The sequence below is a fragment of the Astyanax mexicanus genome, chromosome 22 (genome assembly GCF_023375975.1).
Source record: "Astyanax mexicanus isolate ESR-SI-001 chromosome 22, AstMex3_surface, whole genome shotgun sequence".
Taxonomy (NCBI): domain Eukaryota; kingdom Metazoa; phylum Chordata; class Actinopteri; order Characiformes; family Acestrorhamphidae; genus Astyanax; species Astyanax mexicanus.
Window position 1 is genome coordinate 3354697 of NC_064429.1, and position 21921 is coordinate 3376617.

General features: G+C 35.0%; 1 protein-coding gene across 1 annotated transcript in view; it reads right to left on the reverse strand.

Moving 5' to 3' along the window:
- Positions 1 to 21921, reverse strand: part of kntc1 (kinetochore associated 1) — a 60061-nt gene that overhangs the window by 32707 nt on the left and 5433 nt on the right. Inside the window, exons 8-33 of the mRNA XM_022666854.2 lie at positions 21666 to 21759; positions 21089 to 21141; positions 19610 to 19722; positions 19013 to 19064; positions 17612 to 17716; positions 17432 to 17475; positions 15722 to 15784; positions 15534 to 15609; positions 15302 to 15427; positions 14713 to 14879; positions 13861 to 13972; positions 13385 to 13528; positions 12033 to 12089; positions 11859 to 11930; positions 10159 to 10278; positions 9242 to 9385; positions 7764 to 7859; positions 6874 to 6977; positions 6632 to 6734; positions 5033 to 5167; positions 4594 to 4713; positions 4433 to 4505; positions 2929 to 2996; positions 2455 to 2789; positions 1108 to 1280; positions 201 to 298 (exon numbers count right to left, since the gene is read on the reverse strand). Coding sequence (XP_022522575.2) covers positions 201 to 298; positions 1108 to 1280; positions 2455 to 2789; positions 2929 to 2996; positions 4433 to 4505; positions 4594 to 4713; positions 5033 to 5167; positions 6632 to 6734; positions 6874 to 6977; positions 7764 to 7859; positions 9242 to 9385; positions 10159 to 10278; positions 11859 to 11930; positions 12033 to 12089; positions 13385 to 13528; positions 13861 to 13972; positions 14713 to 14879; positions 15302 to 15427; positions 15534 to 15609; positions 15722 to 15784; positions 17432 to 17475; positions 17612 to 17716; positions 19013 to 19064; positions 19610 to 19722; positions 21089 to 21141; positions 21666 to 21759 — 2847 coding nt within the window. The remainder of the gene's footprint in view (positions 1 to 200; positions 299 to 1107; positions 1281 to 2454; positions 2790 to 2928; positions 2997 to 4432; positions 4506 to 4593; positions 4714 to 5032; positions 5168 to 6631; positions 6735 to 6873; positions 6978 to 7763; positions 7860 to 9241; positions 9386 to 10158; positions 10279 to 11858; positions 11931 to 12032; positions 12090 to 13384; positions 13529 to 13860; positions 13973 to 14712; positions 14880 to 15301; positions 15428 to 15533; positions 15610 to 15721; positions 15785 to 17431; positions 17476 to 17611; positions 17717 to 19012; positions 19065 to 19609; positions 19723 to 21088; positions 21142 to 21665; positions 21760 to 21921) is intronic.

The following is a 21921-nucleotide window of genomic DNA, read 5'->3' on the forward strand; positions in this document are numbered from 1 at the left end:
TCGCGAAAATACCATGAAATATCGTGATATTATTTTAGGGTCATATCACCCACCCCTAAAGCATAATATGTTTCTGAACACTGTACCAATAAAATAGGATACTGTACTGTTATTTCTGTAGGTTTTTCAAAAATGTACCTTTACTGTTTACTTCAGTTTCCCATCATTAAATTATTTGTTATCTTGTGCAATAAACATACCTTTGCAACAAAACCATAGTCATCAATCTGACACTGGCGGTAAACATCAGCAGCCCCACGGGTGCTTTTACACAACTCCAGACAGTCCAGCAGCAGATCTATGAAACGAGAGTAAATATCAGCCATTTACAAAAGAAAGGGGTTTTAATACAGCTCTGATAAGTATATAAACATAACCTAGGATCATGTATATTTAATAGTGGTGTCAATCAATTAAAAAAAAAATCTGATTAATTACAACATTATTCTATGATTAACTGCGATTAATAGCACTTGTTCTTCTTAAGATGTTTTTTTTATAGTGTATATTTAAATGTAAATAAAAAAAAAAGAATTCAAGGAATGTCAAATGCAATTATATTAAAATTCGTAGTGTTAATTAAAAATTAAAAACAGTGTATTATTGTATGTTTAAGGGGAGATAAAGTCAATGTGGGGCGCTGGAATAAAGAATACGTGATAAATTAAATACAGGAAACCTTTTTATTTTATTGTAACCATCAGCTTGGTTGTGAGGATTTCTGAATTAGAACTGTGGTCGTGATGCTCAGGGGAGTTAGTTTCCGCTGTAGCTCTGTGAGCCAGAACGAGCTAAACCCTTCCACCTGTTCTGGGGTAACGCCCGAACTTTAGTTCTTTTCCAGCGGAAAGGGGGGCAGAAACTGGGTTGAAGTGAAGTACTGGTCATTAATTGCAGTAAAGCTGCTATAATTCATATAGATGTGGATAGGCCTGTCATGATAAGAGCTTCGGGCTCTAGTTTACTCACACTAATCAGAGATATTGTCTGAGCGATCTGGATAACAGCGTCTGATAAATGTCATAAATGTAAATATTTATTTAAACCCACATTAAAACTTGTGTAATGAAACTGGTTAAGATTCTGCTGCAGTGAAGCTGCAGGTACCTGTGTGGCAGATAGTGATGGCCTGGCAGGCCAGGTTGTGGATGAGCTCCGGGAGGTTCACTCTCTCAGGCAGGACCATCGGGAGGTTATCCTCCAGCATCTGGCACAGGCGCTGAGCTGTGCTGAAGAGAACTCTCCCTGTGCTGGAATTGGGATGATGCTCATACAGCTCACTGAAGAGGAAGAGGACTTCCTGTTAGTACGTGCTGTAGTTACATATATGCCTTTCATTGTCCATCAAAAGTTTAGAGACACCATTAGTAGTGTACCATATTGTATCGTACACAACACACAATAATATGGCCAACATTTTTTGCTAAAGCACCACCAACTCCGCCCTTTATCAACCAAAGTTTTTTTTATTATTATTATTAAGATTTTACTGAGGCCGGTTTGAAATGATCTTTTGAAAACCTGAGCGATTAAAAACGAGTGAAAACAGAATGCCCTGAAATCAGCTCGCACACACCCGACCTCTCTCTACCTCTGCCACGTGACCCCGCGCGGCCACGCGCTGCAGCAGCAGTTCGGTTCAGCGAGTCTTCAGCACAGTACGCACGGCAACAGCTTCTTCTCCCCCGTGTTCCCCCAGCCAGGTAACACACACATCAAGTAAAATCCTACCGTTTGCCCTGTAAGCCCAACCTGAAATCATTTTGTTGTGCAGTAAAATGTCTCATACAGCACCAAACTACTAAGCATCTTTAGCCGACTGGTCACCAGATTAACTAGCCACTCTAGCCCAAATCAATGATAGATAACGTTTTTTTTATATTGAAGTGTTCCACGTGCGCTAAAAAGTGCCCTTTTCCCCCCTGAGCGCTTGCCCCCCAAAATGTCTGTGCATGCCACTGCCATATGACCTACCCCTTATTATCACATCAGGGTTCTCTGTTTTTTTGCTGTTTTTAGCAAAAGAGAAAATCACACTGTTCTCATTTTATATTATATATCTACTAGAGACAGACTATATCCGTCCAGTATTATTAATCTTACTTTAATCCTGGATATATGGAGAAATTTGTATTAGTATCATGACATTCTGGATTTTTTTCTCCCTTAATAATAAAATCCTTGATATACAAACAGCATTTTGTGTTGCCTTTGACTAACATTTATTTGTTTGATAATTTGAAACTTTTAAGTGACAAACATGCAGAAAAAAAAAATAAAAAATCAAGAAGGGGGCAAACACTTTTACACAACTGTAGATATCTTGGATGTGGACAGGTCTGTCACAATAAGAGCCATCTTTGAACAACAGCATTTGATTAGTGCCATAAAAGTACATATTTATGCGAAACCACAATAAAACGACTATGTAATTAACCTGTTTTTATTTCTTACCTAAGAATTTTAAGTGCCTTCTCCACATTACCAGCCTCTAAAGCTCGAACAGCCAGGTCGGCCCACAGCTCCTGCTCAGTCCTCTGGAGGTGTCGGGCGAGGCGGTGCAGGCCAGCCTCAGTGGACAGGGTTTTAGTTTTACCGTCAGGGTCATTAGCGACCGCAGCTTTGACGTTACTGTCTGCTTTAACGATATTAACTTTATCTGGGTGTTTCTTCCCCGAGTGTCTCCAGGCTCTCGTGTTCTCGTACGCAGTGATGAGCTGCTGGTTGAACTTGTGTCTCACTGCAGGATCATCATATTCCTCAGGGGTCAGGAAGATGTCAAAGTCCTCCTGAAAACAATGAATACATTTAATACATTTAATGTATTGATCTGCTTTGAGCAACATCTTCAAAATGGTACAAATAAACCCCTATTTATATAAGTGCTCCAACCAGTAATGTTGAAATGAAGATTAAATATTTCTGTACCTGCAGGTGAGCTATGGCTGTGAACATTTTTAATTGGTCCTCACACACCATCCTCTTCAGGGCATTGTCTGTGAGAACAGACAAAAAAATTAATGAATGGATTAATGAGTCAATTTATTAATAAATATATATACAAACAAACAAAAACACTGTCAAACAATAAAGCATGCGATCCATCTAGAAAATAAATTAAATAAATAAATAAATAAATGAATTAATTAAATCATGTTACCAGCATGATGGAGTATTAGTATTATCGGTGTGTAAGCTCAGCATCAGTACTGCTTAGGTAGTTTACTTTTCATTTAAACTGAAATGTGGATTAAATCTTTCTTGTAAAGCACAAGTTTGCCATATTTGCCCTCCTACCTGCTCTGTCCCCTCATTTATCTGTAATATCATGTTTAAGAGTAGAAGCAGTTTTACACTTTGAGCTGAGAGCTGCAATGTGGTAGCGTTTATTTCCTCAATTTATTTTCTTTTTTTTTTTATTTAACCAAAACTAGCATGAAAGTACAAAATAGACAGAAAATGCATTTAGGAGTAGAAATTGCATCCAAGAAAAAAAAAAAAATCCAAGAAACATTAGAAATATTCATAAAATCCTATTGTGACGTTCTTACACTGATCGTTTTAAATATGCATTCTTAAAAAGCAAAAGAGCTAATCAGTAAGCAGACTGTGCAAATAATTAATATTTAATCGATTGACGGCTCTAAAAGAATGAAATGGAGCGAGGCAATATGACAATTAATGATTTTATTAAGAAAAAAGATTAGTTAAGGTTTATGTTAATTTTGTTTGGAACAAAAACACAGCATGTTGCATATTTAAAAATAAAAATTAATATATCTTTTATTAGTAGTAAATATAAGATATAGTAACTTATAGATACTATATAGATACAGGGGTTGGACAATGAAACTGAAACACCTGGTTTTAGACGGACAATTCTGGTGGAAACAGGAGAGTTGAGGTGCACATTGAATTCTGCCGTGATTTGATCAGCCGTGGTTTTATGTTTTTTTGGATACAATCCGGGTTAGCACCCGAACATCCCTTTCAGACAGCTTCCTCTTACAGCGTCCACAGTTAATCCTGTTGGCTGTGGTTGGCTCTTCTTGGTGGTATGCTGACATTACCCTGGATACCGTGGCTCTTGATACATCACAAAGACTTGCTGTCTGACCAGGCTGCTCCAATTTAGCCATGAAACCTCCCACACTAAAATGATGACAGGTGTTTCAGTTTCATTGTCCAACCCCTGTATATAGTAACTAGAGTTATTTTACAGCAAACTGTACTGGATAATATACACAAAACTCTCAGAATTTTCAGATCTCTCTGAAAATGAACAATGTCCACCCATTACCTGCATAAAAGGCACAATATTACAATTTGGTCTTTTTTAACTTATAAAAAAAGTCTATCCAGTTTTTGTCAATTCTTATACCCTTCTGATGTGCCATTTAAACTAAGTGCAATTTCCATAAAAAAGAATGACCTTTCTGGATGCCCTGCAGGTACTTCAGCGCCTCTGCCAACGTCTGGGCAACTTGCATCCGCAGTTTCTTTAGCTGTTAAACAGGAATCACCATTAGTACATTTCAAATAAAGTTTAATTTCGTTCTAAAGAGGTTATAAAGGTTTACACAGCACACAAACCTCCTCACAAATGTGGTAATCATCTTGCAGCTTAAGTCTTGCCCAACTGGCCAGACGTTCAATTACAACTTCAGCCTCTGCAGGTGGCAGTTTTTTCAGCTGCGCTATACACTTCTCTCTCTGCAAACAGCAAAACATAAATATAAATTAAACACAGGCTCAGACATGAAAACTCAAAAATAGTGTGTTCAGAAACCAGTGATTGGGAGGAGAAATCTCTGATAAAAAATGCTATACTGATGATTAATTAAATTAAATAAACCAACAAGGTAACTTGCCATTTTTTTTATAAATTATTTAATGCTTTTTGATGCCAATGTTATTTGATTAAAAGTCAGCATGTTCTACACACAGCTAGTTATCTTTGTTTACACAAATTTTGTCCATTTTGACCATTTGCATTTTAAAAAAAGTGTTTCAAAAAAGAAAAACAACACACCTCATTATTCTCCAGGAGCTGAATACAGTAGATGTAGTGGATTTCAGATGAGCGGAGCTTATAGGCTTCAGCTAGCTTCAGAGAGTCCTCCAGGGAGGTGGGCAGGTCCTTCTTCAAAATGTGTCTCACCAGCATCTGTTCAGGACGAGACGCAAGAACATGTATTTACACTGCCGTTTAAAGTAGCTGAATTAAATAAAACAAAATACACTTGCAAATCAAAATAAAAAAAGCAACATACACATAGACCCAACTGCTGGTGTGATGATCTAGGGAACAAATGGAAGCCAGTAGCTACAGTGGCATGAAAAAAGGTTTGGGCACAACTGATCATTTTCAGGATATTCCTTTATAAATCATTGGTTGTTCAGATCAGTAATTTCAGATAAATATATAATATAGCAGATGAACACAGTGATATTTGAGAAGAGAAATTAAGTTTATAGGATTTACAGAAAGTGTGCAAAAATTAGGCAGGTTATTTTCCAATTATACTGTAATTTGTCTGGCTTCTGGTTGAGGGTTTTTTTGGATTATTCTTCTTTATAAAACATCTCCAGTTCAGTCAGGTTTGATGGTTTCTGATTATGAACAGTCTGCTTTAAATCACACCACAGATTTTATAATTTTATAATATTCAGGTCTGGGGACTGAGATGATCTGAGATGATAAATCCAGAATGTTGTACTTGTTCCTCTGTTTGAATTTAGTAGATTTAGAGCAGAGTTCAGTGTTTAGGGTCGTTGTCTTGTTGAAGGATCCAGCCCCAGCACAACTTCAACTTTCTCACTGATTCTTAAACATTGCTCTCAAGAATCTGCTGATATTGACTGGAATCCATGTGACTCTCAGCTTTGACAAGATTCAAGTACCTGCACTGCACTGTACCTCCACTCTTCACCTTTCTCAAAATTAAATTCACCTGTGTATGTGGGTCAAGGGTCAATGAGCTTGGCAAACTATTCAAATCAATAAAAACAATTTATGCACCTGTTTAATTTAGTTGAAAGAATTATTGCACATTTTCTGTAAATCCTATAAACTTCATTTCACTTCTCAAATATCACTGTGTTCCTCTGCTATATGATATATTTAACTGAAATTACTGATCTGAACAAGCAATGATTTATAAAAGGAAAATCATGAAAATTATTAGGGGTGACCAAACTCTTTCACAGCACTGTATATGAGAGATATTAAACTGCATACAAGCATGTCACCACCAGATTTATTGCCAATCGATCATTATTAGTAACCTACACGTTTGCATAATCTACAGGCCTAGCTGTGACATCTGCTGTCAAATGGGTAGTACATTTTCACACATATAAAGTTCATTCCTCTCCACAACTATTTCTTAGTGTTTTTGTCAGTAAGAGTATAAAAATCTAAAGCACAAACAGAACAGTTAAAGAGGTTATGTTTTTATAATTGTAACTTAAATAGCATTGCACATTCATTTTACACTGAAGATACAAGGAAATTCTAAGAGTTGCGTGTTTTAAGTTTAGTGACAGACTCTTTAGTAATGCTTAAACTTCTGGATATCAGTGAAAATAAGAAGTAAAAAAAAAAGAAAGACAGTAAAACAGCATTCACCATGGTCTCTCTTGAGTTAGAGAGTGTCAAGTTGCGAATCCCATAACATCGAAGAAGTTTCTTCAGCTCCATCAAACGATAGCTCTCTTTTAGAAGCTCCTGTCTATAAGAGGAAACAGATATAGTACAGTATGGTTACAGATATAAAAGTGCTTTGAGCTACTCCTACATTGCATTATATGCATTTCTAAGCAAGCAGAGAGACAGAGAACTGTCACTGAAATGTTTTTGCAGTAACTTACTTGGGATGTTCCTTTTCCAGATGCTGTTGAACTAGTTTCTCAATTGTGTCATTCCAGGGGACCACAGCCTTGTACATTATCTCGAGCACGGCATCCATCACCAGCTGAAACACACAAGTGACACAGGCGACAGTGTTTTTAGAGTAATGAAGGAGTAAATCTAATTGTCCTGCCCCCATAAGGTTAAAAAAAAAAAAACTACAGTAAAATCTGTAAGAACCAAACAACTAGACTTCATGTTCTAGCTTCTATTAATGTTGCTGTATGATGACTGTTAAATACACTACACTAATAAACACTAAAACACTGCCTGGCCCAAAAAAAAAAAAAAACACTTAATATATACAGTGGTTGGACTGTATTTCGTTATGATTACGTCACAGATTCACTGTGACATCATTTCCACAAGCTTCTGCCATGTCACAACATTTATTTCTACCCTAGATCTTGCAGCAGCATTGATGATGGTAGAGTTTGACCACTGCACAAAGCTTCTCCAGCACATCCCAAAGATTCTCAATGAGGTTAAGATCTGGACTCTGTGGTGAACTCTCTCTCAATCCATGTGTGAAAATGATGATCTCATGCTCCCTGAATCACTCTCACTATTCCAGCCCCATGAATCCTGACACTGTTCATCTTGTAATATGCTTGTGTTCATCAGGGAAGAAAAAATCCATTGATGGAATAACCTGGTCTATATTCAGTATATTCAGGTAGAGTCAGCTGACCTCATTCTTTCAGTTCTAGTGGTGTTTTTCTAATTTAAATTCGCAGTTTAAGTGATCACCAACCACAATCATTCAATATATTTTTACCCACTGTTCTTCCACTGTTTAATAATGCGATTTGATTTAATTAAACAGATTTGATTTAATGGCTGGACTTACATTGGTGTCAGTCATGCAGTTTAGCACAGCAACGGCTTTATCCTCCCACTCAGTGAACAGAGAGGTGATCTGAGAGCTGCAGCAATCCAGTAAGTCCTGAAAAGGATGAACAACTCTAATTATAACCAACATTAACAGATAACAACTTTAAACAAACATTTATTAACAAAATTAATCCCCACAGCACTCTGTTTGGGTGATGGTGAACGATTCGGCAAGCTGCCACTGTTGAGTCTAGGTGAAGGAACACAGGGCGTCTCATAATTCAATATTAAGATACTCTGCCCACGCTAACATTACTACTATAATACTGTGTTTCTGCGAGACTCGATATATCAGAAGACAATTCTCTACAATACTTTACAGCATCTTTTTTACTGAAGAGGATAAAATACTCCATAAAATAATCAAATACCAGGAATTATGGATTCATTGGTGTCAGTTCCATAGAATTTAACAACCAATATTCTTCACCGCAGGTTTACCCTATTCACTTGACCATAGCACCACCATGTGGAGTAATGAAGAAGTAACTTTAGTAAGTCAAAATAAAAAAAAACAATAAAATATAGATTAATATTGATATTTGATGTCACACATAAAAAATGCATCACAAACACAAGCGATACAACTTATGATATCAATATATTCCCTGGGTGCCCACTGCTCCGGGTACATACAGTCACTACCTTACTGGGTGTGTTTGTTCACAGAAAAGGCAGAGGACACATTCCCTCTGTGTCCAACAGATCATAACGTCTTATCTGGAGGGGCAGAGCTCCAATAAACACTGTTGTAATATGGATGCAACTAATGACTATTTTAGTAGGCGACTAATCTGCTGATTATTTGTTTGAATAGTCGTGATTATTTTTGTCATGACCTCCATTTGTATTTCCTACTGGTGAGGACAGCTAAACTTTTAGGCCCCAAGAACAATTTTGCAGTACATGTTTAAAGTTTGATGTACCTATATTTAACTAAAAATTATTTTAAAGGGAAAAAAATAAAAGGGGGGGTTGTTATTTTCAGGAGATTCTAGGATACTTAGTTAATTTTTACTTCCTTTTTTTTTCAAATTCTCTGAAATGATTGTCTACAGACTTTTTTTTATTAAAGTCTGTAGTTATTATAACAAATAACTTCATTTTAATGGAGAGGACAGAGTACACTTATCCAGCTAACGTTAGTAAGGTTAGTGATGTTAATGAAGGAGTGAAGCCTGTTCAAACTCATCTCTGCAGTAATTTAACTAATTTTGGGTAATATACAAATCAGTTAAATCACCCTAGGAGTGATGAGGGGAAAGAGCACCATCTACCCACCCAGAGAGAGCAAGACCAATTGTGCTCTCTCAGGGCTCCAGCAGCTGATGGAAAACTGCATGACCGGTATTCGATGGGACCAGCTTACACATAATAAAGGTAAAAAGGTAAACAAGTACACTGAATCAGGAGGAACAGGCAGGAAAGCATTACCTTGATGTAATCTAACAGAATGTGATCGAGATCAAGTCTGTGCTCGAGAGCGTAGGGTCTCACACTGCTCTCCACCACTCCAGGAATCAGCTCTGGAGCCAGTACTTTATCCAGCATCAGAAATGCCATACTGCGCGTGCTTCCCTGTAAAATACAACAAACACATGTAATATACAGTGACCAACATCTTGTTTAATTTTTTTATGATTAATTAGCTAGATTAAGTTGTTTTAGCCTGTTAATATATTTCTCTCTTAAAAACATTTTACAGCATGTGTAGTCACATGACTACACCTAATTCAGTCTACAACATGGAACGAACTGAAGCAACTATAGAAAAATACAGTATCTGTCATTTATTCATTTATTTATCACAATCAGGGCAAAATGTTAAATTAACCATTATAGTGATTTTAGGTCATATCTATTAATTCCTAATAATTACTTTTTCTTTTATAGACACTTTCACACAAGCTCAACACAAGCTAAATATTATCAGATTAAAACAACTTAAAATTTATTTAATTGATCAACTGAAAAAAATCTACTAATGTGGTTTTAACATGAGGCACAGTGCTTGTTCTCCGCAGATTACCATTTTCCATACAGTATAAAGCAGGGCCTTAGCTCTTAGACCCAAAAATCAAGTTGTTTGACATCAATTACAGCTAAAAAAAATATTGACTGTCTTAGTTGATAACTGTACATCATTTACACAAACTAACTTGTTTTGAACCACTACAATTTAATATTTCATAAGGTGAAATAAAAACAGAAAAAAAACAACAAAAAATTCGCTCAAAATTATGTTAATATTTGACAAAAATAAAATGTTAAAATAAGTCCAGGTGAAGTGATATGATTGCATTGTATATACTGCATTGTAAACTCCAGTGATTCATATCAATAATTTGTACCATTTCAAAGTCAGACAGCGAGAGCCGGCAGTTGTATTTGGAGTAGAGGTCACACAGCTGCCGCAAGTTGTTCACCAGCAGCTTCAGATGCTCCACCTCCTCTGTTCCATAGTCTTCAGTCTATAAAATACAGAACTACAGAATGAGACGTTATACGACACTCAAGGTTTATTTTATTTTTCCCCAATACAGAAGACCCAACTTTAATTATGTATTATTACTTTGCAATAAGGTCATTATTATCTAATTATAAGATTATTTATTTTTACTATTCAAAATTCAAAGTATACAGTTTAATGGAACTCTTTTTATTAAGTTGGGAGTGAACACATTTTTTTCAAATATTTTAAGTAGGGGTGTAATCGTTAAAGCGCTAAGGTAGAGGATTAATTTGAAATCAGTAACAAGTTATTTTTTAACACAAATGTATTACACCACCAAGTTTGACCCCAACCTCCGCCCTTAATGTGCCCTGCCCTCGCTCAACCTGTGGATTTCTTTTCTGGATTGGTTCGCTTGTGGTGAGAACATGATCAGGTCTTGATCCGACTTATTTTTTATTTGGGATAAACTGCTGATAAAGCACAGTGTAATTTGATATATTTGCCAGATAATACACTGCTATAAACAAATGGTGTCTCTGCTGCTCCATGCTGTTTACACACTAGGTGTGTGTAGTATGTGCAGCATTCACTGCTTGCAGCCGTGACACTCTGTTTACGACACAAACATCTATACTGCATGTCCCTTTCAAAACACTGTTTGAAAGCACAGCGGCAAATTTTCAGCATTCTGCTTCACACTCCAGATATATGGGCTGGAACACAGAATCTTCTCACTCTATTTACTTTCTTGCTCCAGCTCCAGACAGCTCTGACCAATCAGAGAAGACGATGTGCTCGCGTGGTTTATTGGTGCGCATTCTGGTTTAGGTTTATGTCTGTGTGAAACCAAACCAAACCGAGGGAGAAACTCTTCAAATAAACTTCAAATAAAACTCGCGCCGAGTGGTCCAGCGGTCTAAAGCGCTGCCACTATGAGCGGGAGGTCGCAGGTTCGAACCCCCAGCTCATGCAGCTTTGCCATCAAGCTGCCGGCGCTCAGAGGGAGCACAATTGGCCCCTGATAGGGGGAGTCCTAATGAGTGGGTTGGGTAATTGGCCGTGCAAATTGGGGAGAAAATTTGAAATAATAAATAAATAAATAAATAAATAAACAAACAAACAAACAAACTCACTCATCAATTGATCTGGAACATAGAAACAAACTACAGGTGTGAAAATGCTCTTTTATACTCAAAAAAAAGCAAATTAAGTTCTAATTCATAAATCCTTACAACCAAGCTGAGATGAAAAAGTAAACATTCTTATGCATTCTTTATTCCAGTGCCCCACGTTGGCTTTAACCCCCCCAAACATTATTTATTGGAAAATTCTAAGCTAAGCTAACAGTGTTTAACAGCAGTCTCTTTCTCGAATTTCTTTAGCAACTCTGTTTTTTTTTTTTTTTTTTTGAATTTTTAATTAACATTTACACTTTTAGAAGCTAAAATAATGTGAAATCTTCAGAGATGTCCTTTTAGATGGTGTTTAGGCTTTAAACAAATCCATCAGGTTAAACTACACTTAATACAGCATATTGTACACATGCCATTATATGACTATAAAAAGCAAAAAATAAAGAATTTAACCAAACTGTACCAGATTAGTGGACATCCAAACGGACGGCAGGCCGAGCTCAGCCAGCATCAGTCCATTCTGAGGCCAGCCGTTCTGTAAGATAAGAGAAAAGAAAAGGTATTCTAGAAATCCTAGACAGTTTTAAAACACCCACAATAACCAAACACAAGCATTTAGTATTGCTAGCCTTGATACCTTTTCTGTCAGTTCCAGATCTCTTGCACGCAGTTCCAACCATCTGGCCAGGATTCTCTGTGAACATACAGCATAAAGTAGGTAATATATCTAAACAACATCCATCTAAATATTATAACACCTAGAATTTATCTTTAATAGAAAAAAAACTAAAATAAGAGGACTTGATAAAACACAGTGGATCAACACCAGCAGATGACATGTCTCTCCAAACCATCACTGATCAGTAAATTTAATTTTTTTCATTTGTAAATCAAGGGAGCAGAGTCTGGAGGAAGAGTGGAGAGACACACAGTCCAAACTGCTCGAGGTCTAGTGTGAAGTTTCCACCAATCAGTGATGGTTTGAAAAGTCGACATGCAAATTTTCATTTTCTAGCAGGACTTGGCACACTGCCCACATTATTACAGGGTTCTTGCACCATGTTAAAAGTCAGATTTAATGCTTTTTAAGACCTTTTTTAGGCCCCAAAAAAATAAATTTCAAGACCCAAAAAATCGAGTCATTATTTATATTGGTAGAAAATATTTTGTTGTATTGGAAATCAAAACTTAGTATAGCTAACTCGCCGCAAACATTACTATGTTTTTTAGCTCGGTCTTAATGTTAGCTAGCTCTCCACTAACCTAAATTCTCTCCCTGGTAATGTAGTTAACTCAGTGCTAACATTACTCTGTTAGCTAGCTCTCTGCTGAACTTAGTTCTCTCCCCAGTAACGTAGCTAACTCACCGCAAATGTTATTATGTTAACATTTTAGCTAGCTTGCTGCTAATGTTACTATGTTAGCTAGCTCTCCACTAACCTTAGTTCTCTCCCCAGTAATGCAGCTAAATAACTCACTGCTTACATTAGTACGTTAGCTAGCTCGCCGCTAATCGTAGTTCTCTCCCCAGTAATATAGCTAGATAACTCACTGCTAACATTAGTATGTTAGCTAACTCACAGCTAAATTTAGCATGTGTTTTCCCACTGACATTAAAAACATTGTCTGAAAATGTAATACCTACAGCAAATTTACAGTAAATTTAAGACAATTTAAGACCTTAATTACTCAGATTTTAATTTAAGACATTTTAAGACTTTTTAAGGAGCTGCAGGAACCCTGTAATAAAAGTGCCAATTGGTCTTATATAATATTCTAATTTTTTGAGACACTGATTGTGTTTTCATTGACTGTAAGCCATAATCATCAATAATAACAGCAATAAACGCTTAAAATAGATCACTGTGTTTAATACACCTATATAATATAAGAGTTTCACATTTTGAACTGAATTAATGAAATAAAGGAACTTTATTGGAACTTTAATGGACATCTCCTTCAATGCCCATTAATGATAAATAAATGTACCTGTCCTTTTGGCAAAACTTTCCACATGAAGGGAAAGACCACACCCTTTAGCCACACTCTGAGGTCATTTGATGGGATGTCTGATGGGATGGAGTTCAGCAGAACTTGCAGAGACTTCTCATTAAACTTGCAGGCAAACTCATCCTTTAAAGCATTTTAAAAAAAATTGATATTTATTACTATATGCAATAAAAAAACTCAAACTCCTGAAACAATTATCTGAGATAAGCACTTTGGATATTGTGATAAGCCCAGAAGTTGCAAAAGTTTTAGTACCCCAAAATATCTGAGGTCTCAGACACTTAGCAAATCACAAAGCTTAACTGAACACAAAACTCTTCTGAACATTAGCAGTGCTATAAACATATAAATAAAACCGTACTTCACTGTTAATGTAGATGAATTCAAAATTTCCCTGCTGTAAAAAATAAATAAATAAATTAATACGTGTGATATGTTTAAATAGACATTTTTACCTCATGTCGAAGCCACAGGTACTGTGCCCTGCTGATATTGCCCTCCCGCAGAAGTCTGAAGATAATTTTTAGGTAATCTGTGCTGTTCAGAAACTCAATCCAGGAAACGCCACTAAAATCAATTCAGAGAGAAAGAAACCGTTACACACACACAGGAAACAAACACTGCATGCAAAACAAACAAGATAAATCAACTAAATGCTTTTACTACACAATCCCAAATCAGAAAATGCTGAGACAGTGTAAAAATGCATAAAAAAACCTTATCTTCCTTACTTTGATTCTTATTTAATTACAAAGAGCATTAACAATGTCTGAACAACATATTGTTTCAGAAGTGCAATGTACATATGCAAAACAGTCCTGTCATGCAAAGTTAAAAGTGTACATTTTTTGCTGCTTGACACAAAAGAACAATTCACACTATTCTCAATTAATATGACATAAAAACGTGAGGTTAAATTATATGTAAATTGCAATTGCACACAAGCCTTAGAATGTGTTATGTTTGTGTGATCAATTTTCCATACTGTCCAACATGCAACTTTTTCTGATATGGGGTTGTAATTAAGAAAGATTAAATAAAAAGAGCTGCCTATATGACCCAAACCCTTGGGCTCTTTTACTGTGAAAGGTTGGATTAGGTAATAGGGGTTTACCACTAGGCAATTTTTCTGATAAAAGTGGTTTAATTCAACTTTTTTTCAAATACTTACCCAAGTAATTATTTTTCTTCTTTTATTAAATATAAAACACCATTTAAATTGCTAAACATCTGAGAGTAATAGTCTACATTTCCAAACTTTCAGTCTAAGGAAAGAAGCTTAGTCATAGTTTATTAAAATAACCCACTTGAAGTTGTCTGAACCGTAGAGGATGCAGAACGTGGCGAGTTTTGCGAGAGCTGATTGGATCTGGGATGATGGGAAGCGGTTTGCAGCGTAGTTCAGCATCTCCTCAGCTGTACCGAGTGTGGGCCAGAAAGCATTGAGGCAGTACTGGAGCACATACTGCTCATCCTGGAGATCCAAACACACATGTACATACAGCTGCATTTAATATATATATATATATATATATATATATATATATATATATATATATATATATATATATATATATATATATATATATATATATATATATATATATATATATATATATATATATATATATATATATAGGTTATATAAAGGTTTCGATATAATATTTAAATTGTCTGAGACACTGATTTTTGGGTTTTCATTGGCTGTGAGCCATAAACATCAACAAAAAAAGAAACAAACACTTAACATAGATTATTCTGTGTGTAATACACCTATGTAATATATGAGTTTTACATTTTCAACTGAATTACTGAAATAAAGTAACTTTTCAATGATATTCTAATTATAATATTTACTAGTACACTGGTTGCTAGAAGTAGTTGATTTAACAATACCATGATTTTCATCAGGTTGGTTTTGGCCTCCTCAACAAGACCAGACCACACATCCTGTCCTTGTCCATTAACCGCCACTGAGGCAAGCTTCTCCAACACAAAGTCCAACTTCACCTTATACACCAGCTGAAACAGAGACCAGACATACACCATATACATCACAGACCATATTAACATATATGATACATTAATATTTATTGTAAAACACTGTTATATTTGCATAAACTAGTACCTCCACATCAAGCTCAAAAGCTATTGCAAACTTTTCTGCTTCTTCAAACTTGTGCTTGTACAGAAGTCTGTTCAACCTGAGGATTAAAAAAATGACAGTGGGGTCAACACAGACGTCTAAACTGATTATCCACATATTACTGCTAATAATAATAATAATAACAGAAAACAGATTCAAACTGATCATACCTGTTCTCTGGTAAAGCCTCTGTGAAGCATCTCAGGACTAAACTGAAGGCTGATTCTTCAGGACTGCATGGATAAGTGAACACTGGTCAGTTAGACTGTAGTTAGCTTTGAATAAGCTGCATTACTATTAGCTGCATCCTACTGTTAAACCATGTTATCTGGCTTTCTCAAAGATCTTCAACATGGTAATCACAAAACACACTATTAAATCATTAAATAAAAGAAAAGAAAATATATGCAAGTAACTGTGACTTATAAAACCACATCTGGCAACAAATTCTGATCGGACCATATGTTAAAAAGACTAATCCTGAAGTGTTTTGATACAGATATAAAAATACTGTAACAAATAACAGAAAACAATATACTGAAAAAACACCACCACCACAAAAGTATAAAAAAACCCACACCAAATAGTTCCACACATTTTGCATTATGTAGCAGATTGTCTTTTGTAAATAATATAAATTTCTCCATCCCACTTTCTAGGATTCCTGATAAACTTGAAGTTAGAATCCGCCTCTTTTCCAACTGACGCTCAGGCAGCATCACAGAGGAAAGCACAGCAACCCAGCTCTGATACATCAGTTAAGAGAAGCCTGTACTGACCAACATCACCTTGGGAGTGATGAGGGGAGAGAGCGCCATCTACCCACCCACAGAGAACATGACCGACTTTGTTCACTCGACTCCAAAGTAATAGCACAGTATTTTTAAGCTTCATAGGTAACTATATATACACACTGAACAAACTATATACCCTGAGCTGAGCACAAAATAATTAACTGTATCCTAAATTATAGTAATTAATTGCCTCATCTAACAACATTAAGTTCCTTGTTAAAATGGGTCTGACTAAATATTGTATACTCTCCACATGCTCAGTTTGACTCTTTAGTTGAGTGAGGTTTACGAAGCAATTCTGCAGGTGGTTTCATTGGTCACGCTATTTGCATATTGGGTGTGTCCTCCCACCTCTTTTTCACTATCAGTGTGTAATCATTGTCCTCAGGCTGCTGCTTCTTTTGGGATTTATATGTGTTATATAATAATTACTGTATATTACAGACTATTTTCATACATAGGGCATTGGATTATAAGGCACATTAAGCAAAATAGAAAGCAACAAAGGTGTCGCCATGTTTCTCTTCTAATGAGGAAGTGCCGGAGTAAACATGATGTTTACTTGTTAATGTTAATCTACACAGATTTCTCTCCTGAAAACAGCGCGTTAGCAGCAATGCTATCAACTAGTGGTTCGTCCCACGTAGTTTGTTTTAACGCGGAAAACACACAGACTACAGTCTGATATACGCATCTATGAACGGAGCAAGAGCTAGCGCTGCGGTTTATAGCTAATGCTAATACTGCTCCAGCCTTAGTGCTGAAGAAACTTCACTGACATTTCTTTACAACACTGCACTTTAGAAGAGTGGCTTTACTGCTCCTTACAACCTGACTAGTAAAATTTATACATAAGGTGCACCGGATAAGGCACTCTGACAATTATTAATAATATTATTATTTTTTTTTTTTAATAATTTTATTTAAGATTTTTCTCCATTTTCTCCCAATTTGGTGGCTTTCTTTAAAACTTAAAAGTTTAAGTTGGCTTCAAAAAAACTGTAGTGCAGTGAGTTGCCTTGAAATTTTGAGTTCTCAACTTTCCTTTTTACAGATTACAGAATGACAGAAAACACAGCATCTCACCTCTTGGAATTATTAGTAACGCCCTCCAACAAATAGATGACATCCTAAAATGTGTAAAAAACAATAAACAAAACCTTATTACTTATTATTAATTATTATTATTATTAATTACTTATTAAACTTAAACATTAAAAAAACATAATCTTATTAATAATAATTTAGCTTTAGTGTGGGACTTACCGTGCTAACTGTGTTCTGTACCAGTGAAGACACAGCAGACACCTCGAGAGAGTACAGAACATCCATAGTGGGAAGAGACTGAACCAAGAGCTTCCGAAGATCAGGCTAAACACAAAAAAAACAATGTGAGTGAAACATAAAAATATATATAATAATAAAAAAGTTTACATGAAAGTATCTATGCATATCCACAAAGATCACAATCAGAACTGTTTACAGTTCTGTCGCTGTCCAATGAAAAACAAGTATCTCCAAAACAGAAACTTTACAGGGGAGAGAAAATACCGTCTAAACTTTAAATGGAAGTCAATGTAAAAAAAGTTTTTCAGGTTATTTTGAAGTACTTCTTGTTTTTCATTGGACAGTAACGATATGAACTGTAACGAATCCTATTTCATCACTGAAAACCCAAGTGTGCCTTCTTAAAAAAATCTGAAGTAGGAGAGGGTTACGGTAACCAAATCTACATCACAATGTTTAAAGGTGTGTCCACGGTACACAATATTAATGAAAATATTTTTTACATTTCGCACCAGTAAATAAATGCACTATAGCAGATAACTTAAATAAAAAGTCTGTGCCATATGATCACACAACCGTTATCTTTTTTAAAACAATAATTAAAAAAAAAAATCATTTTGATAATAGCGATAATCAGTCTTGAAAGCATCTACTTTGTTTTTGTTTTGCTTCTAAATGTTAAGGGTATTTTCTGTACAATGTGTACGTTTTCAGTTTATATACATATATATGCAGTAAATATTCTGCACTTCAGTACAGAGCTACATTTTTGTTTACACTCGTGTTCTTATATTACAGTAACTATTTTGCAACAATTCCAGAATCTTTGTAAGATACTATTGTTTACAAAATAGAACGATTTTTGTATCTTTTGAATGTTTAAAATTGTTATATTTATTCTAAATAAAATGTTAATTTTGGTCGGAGTATGAGTATGATTTTCAGTGTTTTGTCGTATTGCCAAGAATATTATCGCAAAATTACCCTAAAATATTGCCCCATTTTTTTTGAAGACCATATCATCCACTACTTATCCAAATACTCTCCCATAATTAGTAATGTTTTTTTTTTTTACAAAAAAATTGCTACACTTCTACCAATTAAACATGACTAATTATGTTCCTTGTAATGTAATACACAACTAACTGACACACTACACTAACTAACACAACTTACTAACCCCCCAGCACAGACAGTATCCAAAATATATTTAAAAAAAGCAGTGTGCATCACAACAACAACATTTATTTGCAATAAAATAAAAGTGTAAAATTTGGCATTATTTTGTAACTTAAGTAAATTCACTTCTTTAATGCAGTAATGAAAACACGAAAAAAACAGTGTCCGTCTTGTTCAACGCACATATAGAACAGTGCATACCTTCCCCTCCACTGCAGTCAAGGTCATGATCTTCATGTTAGTGCCCTCTTGTCTAGAGTTTAAGAAGAATACAAACAAGAAAGAGAGAGAAAGTTATTTAAAGATATCATAATTACACGCTACCATTCTATAATCAAAAGTTAGAGTTACTGTTTCACCTGCTTTGAAAAAAAACATGCAGGACCAGATCAAATGTCATGTTGATTTAAAAATGGATAAAACTATAAAATATGGAGCCAAAACAAGCAGTAAAACAATAAAATAAGGTATTATGCTTAAAAGGGGTTTAAGAAAACGCTGATATATTGAAGTATCACATTTTTCATTTTTTAAATGCCCACTAGATTGCAGTGTTGTACTGTGTTAGATCCCAGTGTTCTGACTGCATAAAAGGCAAAATAATTTTTTTTTAACTCAGATTTAATAAATATAGTAGTTATAGTGTGATTTTTTTTTTATATACAATGACAATCTTCTTAAAATTTTATTTTAACAATCGCAGTACATCACTTTGCTATAATACTGCAGTATATTGCGATCTACTGAATCGAGCCAGGATCTTACCAAGACACAGTACGGTAATAAATAAACACTTACGTTCCAATAGACGTCAGCTCCCCTTCTGTGATGAGCAGGAAATCAAGGATGTGAAGATCAGGCCAACAGCACAACATGACCAGCGAGCGCACATCCCACAAACTCAGCATGTTCTAAAAACAAATGTACACTGTGTATTCAAGATTGGAGCAAAAAATATAAACGACTGGGTAGATATAACCTGATTCTGGTAGATACATCATGAAAAATTAAAACGGTGAAAACTCAAGCATAATGCAAAGATCATCTTTCATCTATTTAAAAAAAAAATAAAAAATTCAAAACACAAGCAAATGATTTGAAAAAACCTTGAGACCAAATAGCACTGCTTTAAACAGAGCAGCAACTACTGAAATTTCCAGGCTATTGAGTGCACCTGAATGTAATCCGCACCCACTAATTTTACAATTTTTTTTTAAATATACAGGCTGCATCTGAATATAAGCTGCACTTTTAATTAAACAGGCTATGTAAACAAATGTTACACCCCGCAAACAGTGCTGCGACATGGATGGTTTAAAAAAAAAAAAAAACCAGTAGCCTCCAGGAAAGTCGTTATATTATGAGAATAATGTGCTAATATTAAAAGGGAAAGATGGATTATTTACTTAAGCTGCCGGTTGAAAGAAGCTCGGAGGGAAAGCAGCATTTTCCTCTATTTTCATGATCTGTTACAGGGCTGCTGTGATTACAATCAGTTAGTTACATTTATAACCTGCTGCAATTAGATAATACAGTGTCCAGATTTTGTAAGACATCACTGCTGGTAGCCTAGCCTATACTGCGCTTCGGCACCCACGTCGCGAGATGCCGTGGCGGGAGAGCGCGTGTTGGTTCGTGGAGTTATGAGAAATTGTGTTTATTGACTTAGTTCCAACTGTACACTGTAAAAGTGAGGAAATCAAGAATAAATTAAAATGTATATAAATGGAATTTGGGACAGTTATATAAATGGTTTATATGAGACCTGCTTTAAATCTGTAAAACTATATACAATTCAAATAACTGGTCTTAAATAATAATACAATATTTCAAAATGTTTATTTGAGTGCAATTTATTTCTTATTGTGATCAATTTGATAGCTTATTTCAATATGTTTTTAAAAATGTGTCCAAAGATGTGACCAAACGTAATTTTAACATGTAGGACATTATATTATCATATTACACTAAAAACAAAAAATTATCCTTTTTATAGAATTCATTTGTAAGCCTATCAATTGTAAAGCCTATATCAATTTAAGGGAGAGCAAAAATGGTGTTGTTGAATTTAATTTCTTTAAAACCATAAATGAAAAAATAAATAAAAACTCTACAGTTAATCCGCAAAGTACAACCCAGAAAGCGTAACTTTTAATTTTAACTTAAAAAAGCATGTGAAAAAAGTAGCGGCTTATAGCCTGGAAAATATGGTCAAATTAAACGATCTGTATAACTGCAATATTTATCATTTAAATACCATCATTATCTGTTTCTCACCTCTTCATTTAGAATGTACATCAAATTGTCCACAACTTGAATCTTTTTCACACCTGGGATACAGACACAAATACACCAAACGAGCACTTATTATACAAATGAATGCCTTTGTTCTAATTTTATTTCTATAGGTGAGCAATAAGAGGTAATTTTGATATTAATCACACAAGACAAGATTTTAGGCCAAAAACCTAAAAAAATAATTTAACTGATCCAACAAACCCATAACTTATATGTATATCGTTGCTGTCCAATGAAAAACAAGTATCTCCATTTTTGTATTTTTTTATTTTACTACATAATTTGCACAGACAAACTGTCCCTTATACTGTGCCAAAATTTCATGATGAACGGACCAATAGAAATACTCCAAAAATCACCTTAAATAAACTATTTTCACATTGACTTCCATTGAGAGTCAAGCAGTTTTTTCTCTCTCCTGTAAAGTTGCTGTTTTGGAGATACTTGTTTTTCAATGGACAGCGACGATATATTTCTACACACATTTGATCTAATCCAAAAAAAAAAAACCCTGTTAAATTACTTATTAAATTTATTTCAAATCATTTAGCATTACCCGGCATTAAAGTTGAGTCCAGGACATTTAGAAGAGAGAGTGACCCCTGATTCTGATCCAGGCACCAATGAGAAATAATATTTTCACCAACAGCCTGTTGAGGAGGGGGAAAAAAAACAAAAACTTAGGTTAGGAGTGATTTTTACAAAAATGGTACTCTAAAAAAGATAATTTGTTGGCAACACTAAAAATAAATATTCAGATCATGTCCAAACACCTGTTTCAATTAAGATTCATCTAAAATTACTGCCCATTA